Genomic DNA, 14,122 nt, shown 5'->3' with positions numbered 1-14,122 from the left:
GGAGCGGGCGGCTGTTCTAGCAGGGCGCCGCAAAAGGGGCAGGGCAGGTTTTGCCTGTTAAAAAACGGGCAGGGCGCGGCGCCCTGCTAAAACAGCCTAGAGTGAACACTATGTATGTATGTATGCTGTGTGTGTTTGTAAGTATGCTAGTGTATGTGTGTACGGCACTCATTTGACATACAAAATGATACTCCGGTGCACTCTATTTAATTTGAATCCAAGTAAAAAAGGCAGGAGCCTGTACCCCCAACACGTTGGTATGCTGTGGTCTTGCATCATTATTGTTTTTTTATAAAATCTAAGGGCCCCTGGCTTTTTTTTACCAGGAAAATATATGTATGTATATTTACATACATGTACGGAAACCCCCCCATGAAAATCCTGCGTTTGCCACTGGTCGGGATACTGACAACCAGCATCCTGCCTGCCTGGATTACATATGTATTCCCTAACAACTGTATTTTCCCTTGATGCCAGGCTATAGACAAGACATCATCTAGCAAGGGTGGCAACTCCTCAAACAAGGATATTATTGGAACTGTAAGTGGATCAGGGGAAGAGTCAGTAAGTGAATCAGGGGAAGACATCTCTCGCGTATTGTGCTATATTAGGGAATCCTCCTCTGGGAACTGGGAAAGTCCTTGATCTCTCAGGCAGAACCCTGACTTTTGAAATATGATCCTCTTGCCAAAAAAAGCTTTGTAGAGTCCTGGCTCCTCTTGAGGTCTGAGAATACCCTTGTAGCAAGCCTTGACCTTGTTTACAAAAACTGGGCTAAAGAGAACCTCATCAACAGTACCAGACTGAACATGTCAAGTGGCCTTGAGGCTACACCCATTAATACAGCTCTGGCCAGCCAGAGGACCTCGTTCAGTAAGGACTGTGATCATGCTGTAATTGTGATTGCGCCACAATTGCAACGTGGTTGGGATCCGGACTGAAAGTCGACAGTAACTAGGTCGACAATGTCTAGGTCGACAGTAACTAGGTCGACAGGGTGTCTAGGTCGACAGGGTCTTTAGGTCGACATGTTCTAGGTCGACAGGTCAAAAGGAACCAATTTGTCCTCTTTGACTAGAGTTACTCTAAAGACCAACTGGGCAAAGTTGTATACCTCAGACCTCTAACTTGGTATCCAGTCACTAGGTCGACAGTAACCATGTCAACATTCATAATGTTGACACAATGCTGATATCAGAATGTCGACATGGTTCAAACTGTTGGCTGACAGCCATGTGATATGTCGACAGTCGGAGGATGCCGAAACAGTGAGGCACCACAGTGAGGGTTAGGGTTAGTCTGTGGGGAGGGGGGTTAGGGTTAGGCACTAGGAGGAGAGTTAGGGTAAAAACACCACTCCTTAGACACCGAAGTGTCTACTCATGTGAAGATTGTGACCCGATGACGCTGCAGCTGCCAGGAGTAGGTGAGACACCTCTAGACTATCTGGGAGTGTTTGTCAACAGGGTATCATGTCAACTGATCAGCCATGTAGATATTGTGAATGTCGACATGCTGAGCATGCTGATATGCTTTCATGTCAGCAATTCGACCATGTCGGCCTTTCGTACCCAACTTAGCATCTGCATAAGGAATATAATGTGGTATGTGTGTGGGTGGTGGGATAGACCTAGGCAACTCTTCTGACTTCCCATCTACTGAAGAGAGATCTGGTGGTCATACATACTCAGGAGAGTTAAATACTGAAGAGTGGTGATGAGACCCCTCCTGTCTTATGTCCTCATGGCATCCGCTCTAGACAGAGTACTGTGCCAGTTATGGGCAGGGGAGATGTGCCTGCTACGAGCTCTCCAGGGAAGGATACATTGTTGCCTGATCAGGCATCCCTGTTTGACATCTCTTCCACATATTTATTATTCTCATATTTATTCATATATTGCTCCTCAGAATAATCTCTGGAGGTTGATTATGGTAACTCCTCTGAAGAAGAATTGTCAGGCGACAATGACACAAGCCTTTCTCTGGCCTTTTTTTGTGTCCATTCTCCTTAGAAGGGACAGCAGGATAGTTTCAGTTGTACCGATACTACAGTACATATGTCCAATGCTGACAAAACATCTGAGGGGGCGGCTTGATCGCTCATATGACGTCATAGAGCTGGTGCTCACCCTGCCATTCACAGACCCTTCAACATTACCTCCTCCATTGTTACAAAATGCTCGGCTCCTGGACCCCACTATAATTGCAGTCACCTTTATTGAACTAGTTATTTGATGAGATGGGTGTTTTTAACAGAAGTGACCCCAATCAAAAATTAACAGTAGGTCCAGGAGAAGAGCATTTTGTACCTGGTAGAATGGTCATATTTGAGGTTATGAACTAGCTAAGTGTAATCTTTTCACTTTAACATGTTGCTGCTGTAAAAAGGATGCTTACTCACTACCCAGCAACTTTTGCTAGATCCCTATGAACAACAGTTGTATGTTGCAATACTAATAATGCAATTAAATTTTAATTAATAGGTGTCAGAGCAAGCAGTATAGTTCGGTGGGCTAGGAATTCCAAGTGTTGCCACTTCTAAAATTTGTAGGTACAGTGTCTATTTTATTTTTCAGGTTGGCTTCAAGAGTTGGCACGGCGTTTGGAAACACCTTATTACATAGGAAGAAAAAACATCACCCAACACTTGACCACTCAGAACAATTACAGTGAGGATACCGCCAATGAGACAAGCCTGGTGTTACTAGGAGGACCCTCCCCCAGAAGCTCCTATATCACTTCCTTGTACTTTGCACTCAGCAGTCTGACCAGTGTTGGCTTTGGGAATGTATCGGCTAACACAGACACAGAAAAGATCTTCTCCATCTGTATCATGCTAATTGGAGGTACGCTAGTGATCCATTACTACATGCATAGATTGACACAAAATAATACAATCTTTCATTTCTCATGTAAATCAAAATAATGTAATAAAACATATGGTTGAGTCCTGGGATACAGGCCAATTTATTACATTACTGGACACAGAGCACAAATCTATAGAGTACCAGTGATGGGTATATGTTTGTAGCTCTGAGAGGTTGAAAGTGGAATCATGTTCATCATAAAAGGTCATGAGCAACATACAGTAGGTCATACTGGTCAGGAGAGTGGGAATACGACTTTAATGTGGGATTGCGGTCGCAGGGGTGCTTTCCGTTTGCCTAGGAGGTCCCCTGCTTTTGGCAAGTGGCTCGAATTAATACAACAATAGCAATGGTATATAAGACAATTACTAGAGCTGCCGTCACATCATGCAGTTTAAGGGACAGAGCAGAGATGCTGCATATGCCCAGTGGTAGCAGCATTTTCTATACATTTTGCTGTGTGTGAGTCCTCAATCAGTGCACTGGACAAGAGAATAGTTGCCAAGAAGAAAAGACAGGAGCCTTACCATGAGGTGGGAGAATGTGTGCTTAGAATGTGCATTAATGGTTCTTTTACAGTATGTTTATGTATGTATGTATGTATTTATTTATTTATTTATTATGGTATGTTTAACCGTTCCCTGACCACTTATTGATTTTGTGTTCAAGAGTCTAAGGAGTCTATTTACTAAGCTTTGGATTAAGATAAAGGGGTATATTCAATAAGAGTCGGGTCCATTCCGACATGCAGTTGCGGGAATGGACCCAACAACCCCTATTCAAAAGAGCGGCCAAATCCGACTGTCGGATTTGTCCGTTCCCTGTTTCCTGACCTGCTGCTGCTGCTGTCAGTGCTGCGGGTGCGCTGACAGCAGCAGCAGAGGAAGCTGTCAGCGGCGCCGGGGGTGAGAGGGGAGCCGGCTACGGCGCTAGAGCTGAGGGGGAAGTGGGATGTGGTGCCGGAGGTGAGGTGATGTCTGCGGCGCCAAGGGGGGGTTGAGAGGAGCGGAGGAGACGGAGCGGAAGGCGGAGGAGAGGAGGAGACGGGGGGAGCAGCGGCTGCAGCAGTGGAGGCTCACGGCAGCATCCACCCGGCTCCAGCAAGCGGGACGCCGCTTGCTGGAGCCGGGTGGACGCTGCCGCTGGGTCCCTGCTCTCCCCGCTGCTCCCCCGTCTCCTTCTCTCAGATCACATATCTCAACCCGACTTTTTTTAAAGTCGGATTGAGATTGTCGGAAACGGGGCTAAAACCTGTCGGGTTTGGCCCAGTTTCCGACAATGCGCGCTGATCAGTGTCTGAAGCCGCCGATCAGCGTGCATTCCGACAAGTCAGGTTTCGCGACTTGTTGGAAAAAATAGGGTCGTAATGAATAGGTCGGAACCCCTTCCGACCTAAAACTGTCGGAAGCTGCCGTCTTTCCGACAAGACGGCAGCTTCCGACAGTTATTGAATGTGCCCCAAAGTGTCCGGACATGAAGTACCAGCCAATCAGTTCCTAACTGTCATTTTTCAAACGCAGCCTGTAACATGGCAGTTAGAAGCTGATTGGCTGGTACTTTATCTCCGTCCACTTTATCTCCATCCAAGGCTTAGTAAATAGACCTCAATATCACACAGATCCTTTTTGACATTGTTTAAAAAGAAAACGTCCAAAATCATCATTTAGTAAATGTATGATTTAGATCCTGAAACACAAAATCGATCTAAAATCGATCCAACAGCCTCCAAAAATCGATCAACATAGACCCAAAAAAAAAAAGAAATTAATCAACATCGACCCAAGTCGACTTAGTAAATACCCCCCAATGGGAGGAATTCAATTGTTTTTCCCATGTTCAACTGTTGCTCCATTAAGATGCCCAGCAGCTGCAGGGGTGACATTTCTTTGGGCGTCCGAACGGCATGTCCACAATGTAGACAAATTTTGTGATGCGAGTTCTCTTTTGCAAACACGCATCTAATTCAGTTGGCCTCTGTGTTTTTAAGGAACATGTGCAGAAAGTATTTTCTCATACGTCCTAGAGGATGCTGGGGATGCTTCAAGAACCATGGGGTATAGACGGGATCCGCAGGAGACATGGGCACTTTAAGACTTTAAAAGGGGTGTGAACTGGCTCCTCCCTCTATGCCCCTCCTCCAGACTCCAGTTAGATTCTGTGCCCAGTGAGACTGGATGCACACTGAGGAGCTCTCCAGAGTTTCTCAGAAAAAAGACTTATGTTAGGTTTATTATTTTCAGGGAGACCTGCTGGCAACAGGCTCCCTGCATCGTGGGACTGAGGGGAGAGAAGCAGACCTACTTCTGTGAGTTTCAGGGCCCTGCTTCTTAGGCTACTGGACACCATTAGCCTCAGAGGGTCTGATCGCTAGGTACGCCTAGATGCTCATTCCCGGAGCCGCGCCGTCAACCCCCTTGTAGAGCCAGAAGTCATAAGCCGGGTGAGTAGAAGAAGAACAGAATACTTCAGTGACGGCAGAAGACGGCTTTTGAGGTACCGCGCAGCGGCCGCGCTGCGCGCCATGCTCCCACATGCAAAACGGCACTGCAGGGCGCAGGGGGGGTGCCCTGGGCAGCATAAAACCTCAATAGACTGGCACAAGAGTATACAGTGCCTGGGCACTAAATACAGACCCCCGCCAGTATAAATATATGAAATTAAGCGGGACTGAAGTGCGCAATTAAGGGGGCATGGCTTAGCCCTCACAGCTCTAACCAGCGCCATTTTCTCTTCACAGCTGCAGAGACGCTGAGCCTGGCCTCCCACACTACTGTACAAGTAACAGGGTGCAAAATGGGGGGGGGGGGGGGAGCACAAGGGATTTGGTGCTATTTTATTGAATTTAAAAGCGCTAACAGGTCTGGGCAGTATATTACATGCTCCAGAACCGGGATAGGCGCTGGGTTGTGAGCTGGCAGAACTCCCTCTGTGTTTCTCTAACAGGCTTTGCTGTGGGTCTGTCCCCTATAGCCCAGTGTGGTTGTGGGTGTCGGTACGCGTGTGTCGACATGTCTGAGGCTGAGTGCTCTTCCCAGGAGGAGGCTGGAGTGGGGACAGAAAAGGCTGTGGGAGTGACCGTGTTGGCACCGCCGACAGCTGATTGGGTAAATATGTTGAGTTTTTTGAATGCAAATGTGGCTCGAGATTAGATAAATCGGAGTCTAGAAACCAGACATGGAGAAAATCCATGGAGGATGCATTGTTGCAAACTCAGACCCCTTCGGGGGTCACAGAAACGTGCATTTACCCAGATAGCAGATACAGATATCGACACGGACTCTGATTCCAGTGTCGACTATAGTGATGCCAGATTGAATCCTAAACTGGCAAAGAGCATTCGGTACATGATTGTGGCGATAAAAGACGTATTACATATCACAGAGGACCCTGCTGTTCCTGATACAAGGGTCTGTATGTTTAATGGAAAGAAACCTGAGGTAACGTTTCCTCCCTCTCATGAACTGAATGCCCTTTTTGAAAAGGCTTGGGAAAATCCTAACAAGAAGGTACAGGTTCCCAAAAGAATTCCGGTGGCATATCCGTTCCCATCTGGGGACAAGGAAAAGTGGGAGTCAACCCCCACGGTGGACAAAGCTCTATCGCGTCTGTCCAAAAAGGTAGCGCTTCCGTCTCCTGACACGGCAGCCCTAAAGGATCCTGCGGATCGTAAGCAGGAAAATACACTAAAATCCATTTACGTCACTACAGGTTCGCTACTCAGGCCTGCCGTTGCTTCGGCATGGGTGAGTAGCGCTATTGAAAAGTGGGCAGAAAACTTGTCATCTGAAATAGATACCCTGGACAGGGATAGCGTGCTTTTGACTCTGGGTCACATCAGGGACGCTGCAGCATATTTAAAAGAAGCTGCAAGGGATATTGGCCTTTTGGGATCAAGGGCCAATGCCATGGCAGTCTCGGCTAGGAGGGCATTGTGGATTCATCAATGGAATGCTGATGCTGACTCTAAGAAGACTATGGAGTCTCTACCGTTTAACTGTAGTGTCTTGTTTGGTGACGGCCTCACTGACCTGGTATCTACGGCTACCGCGGGTAAGTCATCATTTTTACCTTATGTTCCTGCACAACAAAAGAAAACGCCCCACTATCAGATGCAGTCCTTTCGGCCCAATAAATACAAAAAAGGACGAGGGTCCTCCTTCCTTGCTACGAGAGGAAGAGGAAGGGGAAAAAGGTCACAGGCTGTGGCAAGTTCCCAGGAACAGAAGTCCTCTCCGGCTTCTACCAAATCCACTGCATGACGCTGGGGCTCCTCTGCGGGAGTCCGCACCGGTGGGGGCACGTCTCAGACTCTTCAGTCAGGTCTGGGTTCACTCTGCCCTAGATCCTTGGATATTAGAAATAGTAACCCAAGGGTACAAATTAGATTTTCAAGACGTACCCCCTCACCGATTTTTCAAATCAGCCTTGCCAGCTTCTCTTCCAGAAAGGGAGGTAGTATGCGCTGCAAATTGCAATACTAAAGCTGTGTCAAAATCAAGTCATTGTCACGGTATCCCCGTCACAACAGGGTGAAGGCTTTTATTCGAGCCTGTTCGTGGTCCCGAAGCCGGATGGCTCAGTCAGACCGATTCTGAACCTAAAATCCCTCAATTTCTATCTAAAAAAAAAAATTCAAATTCAAGATGGAATCGTTCCGAGCAGTGATCTCCAGTCTGGAGGAGGGGGATTTTATGGTGTCGGTCGACATAAAGGACGCCTACTTACACGTCCCCATATATCCTCCACATCAGGCTTACCTGAGGTTTGCTGTTCAGGATTGTCATTACCAATTTCAGACGTTGCCGTTTGGTCTGTCCACGGCTCCAAGGATTTTCACCAAGGTTATGGCGGAAATGATGGTTCTCCTGTGCTAGCAGGGTGTCACAATTATCCAGTACTTGGACGATCTCCTCATAAAGACGAGATCCAAGGAACAATTGCTGAAAAATGTTGCGCTCTCACTGACGATTCTGCAATAACATGGTTGGCTCCTAAACTTGCCAAAATCACAGTTGGTTCCGACAACACTGCTGTCGTTCCTGGGTATGATTCTGGATACAGAATTACAAAGAGTTTTTCTTTCAGAGGAAAAAGCTCTGGAAATACAGAACATGGTGAAACAGATTCTGAAATTGGCAAGAGTGTTGATTCTTCAATGCACTTGGTTGCTGGGGAAGATGGTGGCGGCCTACGAGGCCATTCAGTTTGGCAGGTTCCATGCCAGAGTGTTTCAGTGGGACCTGTGGGACAAGTGGTCCGGGTCTCACCTAGACATGCACCGGAAAATAATCCTATCTTCCAGGACCAGAATCTCCCTTCTGTGATGGGTGCACGGTTCTCATCTCCTGGAGAGACGCAGGTTCGGGATTCAGGATTGGATTCTAGCGACCAACGATGCAAGTCTCCGAGGCTGGGGAGCAGTCACACAGGGGAGAAATTTTCAGGGAAAATGGTCAAGCCAGGAAGCTTGTCTGCACATAAACATTCTGGAATTAAGGGCCATTTACAACGGCATTCTGCAAGTGGAACATCTTCTTCGCGGTCTGCCCGTCTTGATTCAGTCAGACAACATAACAGCAGTGGCGTACATAAACTGCCAGGGCGGAACAAAGAGCAGAGCGGCGATGGTGGAGGCCACAAAAGTTCTTCGCTGGGCGGAGAGACATGCAAGCGCTCTGTCAGCAGTCTTCATTCCAGGAGTGGACAACTGGGAAGCAGACTTTCTTAGCAGACACGATCTCCATCCAGAAGAGTGGGGTCTTCATCAAGAGGTCTTTGCAGAAGTGACAAGTCGTTGGGGAATTCCTCAAATAGACATGATGGCGTCTCGCCTCAACAAGAAGCTTCCGAGATATTGTTCCAGGTCGAGGGACCCTCAAGCAATAGCGGTGGACGCCCTACTGACACCGTGGGTGTTTCCGTTGGTCTATGTGTTCCCTCCGCTTCCACTCATTCCAAAGGTGATAAAGATTATAAGAAGAACAAGGGTTCAGGCGATACTCATTGTTCCAGACTGGCCAAAGAGGGCCTAGTATCCATATCTTCAGGAGTTGCTCATAGAAGATCCCTGGCCTCTTCTTCTACGGGAGGACCTGTTACAACAAGAACCGTGCGTGTTTCAATACTTACTGCGGCTGCGTTTGACGGCATGGCGGTTGAACGCCAAATCCTAGCTTGAAAGGTTATTCCCAGTGAAGTCATTCCCACACTTCTTCAGGCTCGAAAAGAAGTAACGGCAAAGCATTAACACCGTATTTGGAGGAAATATGTATCTTGGTGTGAATCCAAGAAGGTTCCTACGGAGGATTTTCAGCTGGGTCGTTTGCTCCATTTTTTGCAAGCAGGTGTGGATGCGGGCCTAAAGTTGGGCTCCATTAAAGTACAAATTTCGGCCTTATCAATCTTCTTTCAAAAAGAATTGGCCTCCCTTCCAGAAGTTCAGACCTTTTGTGAAAGGCGTGCTGCACATCCAACATCCATTTGTGCCCCCTGTGGCACCGTAGGATCTTAATGTGGTATTGCAGTTCCTGCAACCTATTTAATCTTCCATGCTGATAGAGCGGAGTTGAGAACTCGTCAGCAATTTCTGCCAAAAGTGGTTTCATCATTTCACGTGAACCAGCCTATTGTGGTGCCAGTGGCTACTGACGCCTTGCGGAATCGAAGTCTCTCGATGTGGTCAGAGCTTTGAAAATCTATGTCGCCAGAACGGCTCAGATTAGGAAAACAGAGGCTCTGTTTGTCCTGTGGGCTCCCAACAAGATTGGGGCTCCTGCTTCCAAGGAGACTATTGCGCGCTGGATCTGTAATACGATTCAGCAGGCTCTTTCTACGGGAGGATTGCCGTTACCGAAATCGGTGAAAGCCCATTCTACCAGAAAGGTGGGCTCATCCTCGGCGGCTGCCCGAGGGGACTCGGCATTACAGCTTTGTCGAGCTGCTACTTGGTTGGGATCAAACACCTTTGTGAAGTTTTACAAGTTTAATACCCTGGCTGAGGAGGACCTCTTGTTTGGTCAATCGGTGCTGCAGTCATCCGCACTCTCCCGCTCGTTCTAGAGCTTTGGTATAAACCCCATGGTTCTTGAAGCATCCCCAGCATCCTCTAGGACATATGAGAAAATAGGATTTTAATACCTACCGGTAAATCCTTTTCTCTTAGTCCGTAGAGGATGCTGGGCGCCCGTCCCAGTGCAGGCTGTATCTGCAGTTTGGTTATGGTTACACTCATGTGAGTTAAGTTTAGTCAGTCTGTGACTGATGTTGGTCATGCCGTTGCATGCGTTGTTGTTGAATGCCATGTTGTACGGCGTGTTTGTGGTGTGAGCTGGTATATATCTCACCTTAGTTTTAAAAAATTAAATAAATCCTTTTCCTCGAAATGTCCGTCTCCCTGGGCACAGTTCCTATAACTGAAGTCTGGAGGAGGGGCATAGAGGGAGGAGCCAGTTCACACCCCTTTTTAAAGTCTAAAAGTGCCCATGTCTCCTGCGGATTCCGTCTATACCCCATGGTTCTTGAAGCATCCCCAGCATCCCCTACGGACTAAGAGAAAAGGATTTACCGGTAGGTATTAAAATCCTATTTTCAGAACCTGTACCTAGATTAGCTCTTAGATTGATTTTTGAGTAACAATCGGATTGCACTGTCCCCTTTATTCTTCCCCTGACTGAGCCCAATGACTTTAGTAACCTTTTCCAGCTCACCAGCTTTTGTAATATCATCAGTTTTCTGTTTGATTGGATCATCATTTACCTTTGTTAACATGTTGTGATAAGCAGATTCTTTCTGATGGCAAATGCCAAAGGATCTTATCAGATTGTTACATCAGTGGTTAGAAAATCTGATTTAAAGTAGCTAAAGGCCAGTACTGATGGGAGAGATGTGTGCTGAGCGATCTTAACACAGACTGCTCAGCACACATCTCTCCCCCCGCTCAGCACAGCACGATGTGCTGAGCGAGGGGGGACAACAATGGTGGGCCGCTCACTTCACACAGCGCTGAAGTGAGCGACCCGCTAGATTGAGCCTGCATACAGGGGCCATGCATCGCTATCGCTGGGGGGCATACACACGACAGATCCGTGCTTAAAATTTAAACAATCTTAGATTTTAAATACGGATCTCTCCGTGTGTACCCCCCTTAACAGTAAATAACTGGATGTTCCAACAAAACAGTGTACAGTGCATCCGGAAAGTATTCACAGCGCTTCTCTTTTTCCACATTTTGTTATGTTACAGCCTTATTCCAAAATGGAATAAATTAATTCTTCCCTCACACAATACCCCATAATGACAACGTAAAAAAAAAGTTTTTTTTTTGAGATTTTTGCAAATTTATTAAAAGTAAAAACTAAGAAATCACATGTACATAAGTATTCACAGGTGCATCCTGTTTCCACTGATCATTCTTGAGATGTTCCTACAGCTTAATTGGAGTCCACCTGTGGTAAATTTAGTTGATTGTACATGATTTGGAAAGGCACACACCTGTCTATATAAGGTCCCACACTTGACAGTGCATGTCTGATCACAAACCAAGCATGAAGTCAAAGGAATTTTCTGTAGACCTCTGAGACAAGATTGTCTCGAGGCACAAATCTGGGGAAGGGTACGGAGAAATATCTGCTCCTTTGAAGGTCCCAATGAGCACAGTGGTCTCCATCATCTGTAAATGGAAGAAGTTCGGAACCACCAGGACTCTTCCTACAGCTGGCCGGCCATCTAAACTGAGCGATCGGGGGAGAAGGGCCCTAATCAGGGAGGTGACCAAGAACCCGATGATCACTCTGTCAGAGCTACAGCATTCCTCTGTGGAGAGAGGAGAACCTTCCAGAAGGACAACCATCTTTGCAGCAATCCACCAATTAGGCCTGTATGGTAGAGTAGCTAGATGGAAGCCACTCCTTAGTAAAAAGCACATGGCAGCCCGCCTGGAGTTTGCCAAAATTTACCTGAAGGAGTCTCAGACCATGAGAAATAAAATTCTCTAGTCTGATGAGACAATGATTGAACTCTCTGTTGCGAATGCCAGGCGTCATATTTGGAGGAAACCAGCACCGCTCATCACCAGGCCAATACCATCCTTACAGTGAAGCATGGTGGTGGCAGCATCATGCTGTGGGGATGTTTTTCAGTGGCAGGAACTGGGAGACTAGTCAGGATAGAGGTAAAGATGAATGCATCAATGTACAGAGTCATCCTGCATGAAAACCTCCTCCAGAGCAGAGGCGTAACTAGGGTTTTTGGAGCCCAGGGCAAGATCAATAATGGCGCCCCCCCCCCAAAAAAACAAAAAAAAACAAAAAACAAAAGGAAAGTATGAGCGCAAGCCACTGGCGCATTCTGAAAAAAATGGCCATGAGGGGGCGTGGACACTGAAAATAGGATGTGCCAACATGACACGCCAGCTGTTTCATGTCATAGTGGGAACATTCTTTATAATTCCACATGCACCTTACCATCATCATCTCCTACACAAATAGGTGTCACTGTGTATAAAGATGTCTGGGGTGTGTATGTATAGATGTAGGTGCAGTGGTTGAAGTGGAAGTTTTGAAGTAAGGGTATGGAAAAGTGAAGGGTGTAATTATGCGCGCGCCTTCGGCGCGCGCGCTCCGGAAAAGGGGGCGTGGCCACTCAAAAGGGTGTGTGTCCTTCAGTGTAGTAGGACCCCTTATACTATCTAGTACTGGTTATACTAGTACTAGACCTTATACTATTCTTATACTATTTAATACTAGACCTTTCACATTTTAGCACATGGTATGAGCCGAAATTCACATTATAGCACACAGGATGAGCCGAAATTCACATTATAGCACACAGGATGACCCGAAATTCACATTACAGCACACTGAATGAGCCGAAATTCACATTACAGCACACAGGATGAGCCGAAATTCACATTACAGCACACAGGATGAGCCGAAATTCACATTATAGCACACAGGATGAGCCGAAATTCACATTATAGCACACAGGATGAGCCGAAATTCACATTATAGCACACAGGATGAGCCGAAATTCACATTATAGCACACAGGATGAGCCGAAATTCACATTATAGCACACAGGATGAGCCGAAATTCACATTATAGCACACTGAATGAGCCGAAAGCACACAGGATGAGCCGAAATTCATATTATTGCACACAGGATGACCCAAAATTCACATTATAGCACACAGGATGACCCGAAATTCACATTATAGCACACAGGATGAGCCGAAATTGACATTATAGCACACAGGATGAGCCGAAATTCACATTAAAGCAGAATGAATGAGCCTAAATTCACAATATATATATATATATATATATATATATATATATATATACACACACACACACACACACACACACACACACACACACACACACACACACACACACACACACACAATAAATATATATATATATATACACACACTCACAATTGTGGCGGCAATCGGATATAAATAGAGTAGATGCAGCGTTTTAGTACAACAATAGTAGCGGGGGCGACTTGCCTCTGCTCTGTGTATACCCCCCCCCATTCTATGTCCCTCTTTCTGTGTACCTCCCCCATTCTATGCCTCTCTTCGTGTATACCATACCCCCTATTCTATGCCTCTTTGTATATAGTAACCCCCCCTCTCCCCCTATTCTATGCCTCTCTTTGTTTATAGTATAGTATACCCCTCTACCCCTATTCTATGCCTCTCTTAGGCATAGGGGAAAGGGGGGGGGGGGTATACTATACTATAAACAAAGAGAGGCATAGAATAGGGGGAGGGGAGTATACTATAATACTATAAACATAGAGAGGCATAGAATATGGGTGGAGGGGTATACTATAATACTATAAACACAGAGAGGCATAGGAGAGGGGGGTAGTCTTTTTGTGTGTCACTGCCTAGTGTTCCCCCTCCCCCTCCTCACCTCTCAGCGGCAGGCAGAAGTTCGGCCTCTTCCCCTTCATCCTCCTCCGACTCCCCAGGGGCCTCCATCACCGGCCGCACCGGGACCTCTGCAGTGTCTTCTGCCTCCTCCGCCTCATCGCTGTCCTCCTCAGACCCGGACCGCGGCCTCTCCTCCGCCATCGTCTGTGGGTGCCGCCGGCAACAGCAGGCCCGTCCCCTCAAACGCAGGGATTCCCCTTTTCCCTCCTCAGCGGCGGGTGGAAGTTAAGGGAGCGTGACGCTGGCATCGCGGTCACGCTCCCGGCAGCAGCAGTAACGCCGCTGAACACCACAGCGGGACTTGCTCGGCGGC

The 14,122-nt window shown here is 47.0% G+C and overlaps 1 protein-coding gene across 4 annotated transcripts in view; it reads left to right on the top strand.

The window, feature by feature from the left end:
* Positions 1–14,122, top strand: part of KCNH3 (potassium voltage-gated channel subfamily H member 3) — a 158,609-nt gene that overhangs the window by 78,349 nt on the left and 66,138 nt on the right. For all 4 annotated transcript variants that reach the window (XM_063952672.1, XM_063952673.1, XM_063952671.1 and 1 more), the window contains one exon: positions 2,577–2,846. In XM_063952672.1, the coding sequence (XP_063808742.1) occupies positions 2,577–2,846 (270 nt within the window). The remainder of the gene's footprint in view (positions 1–2,576; positions 2,847–14,122) is intronic.

The sequence above is a fragment of the Pseudophryne corroboree genome, chromosome 2 (assembly GCF_028390025.1).
Source record: "Pseudophryne corroboree isolate aPseCor3 chromosome 2, aPseCor3.hap2, whole genome shotgun sequence".
NCBI classification, from domain to species: Eukaryota; Metazoa; Chordata; class Amphibia; order Anura; family Myobatrachidae; genus Pseudophryne; species Pseudophryne corroboree.
This window is presented reverse-complemented; position numbering and strand designations above follow the sequence as displayed.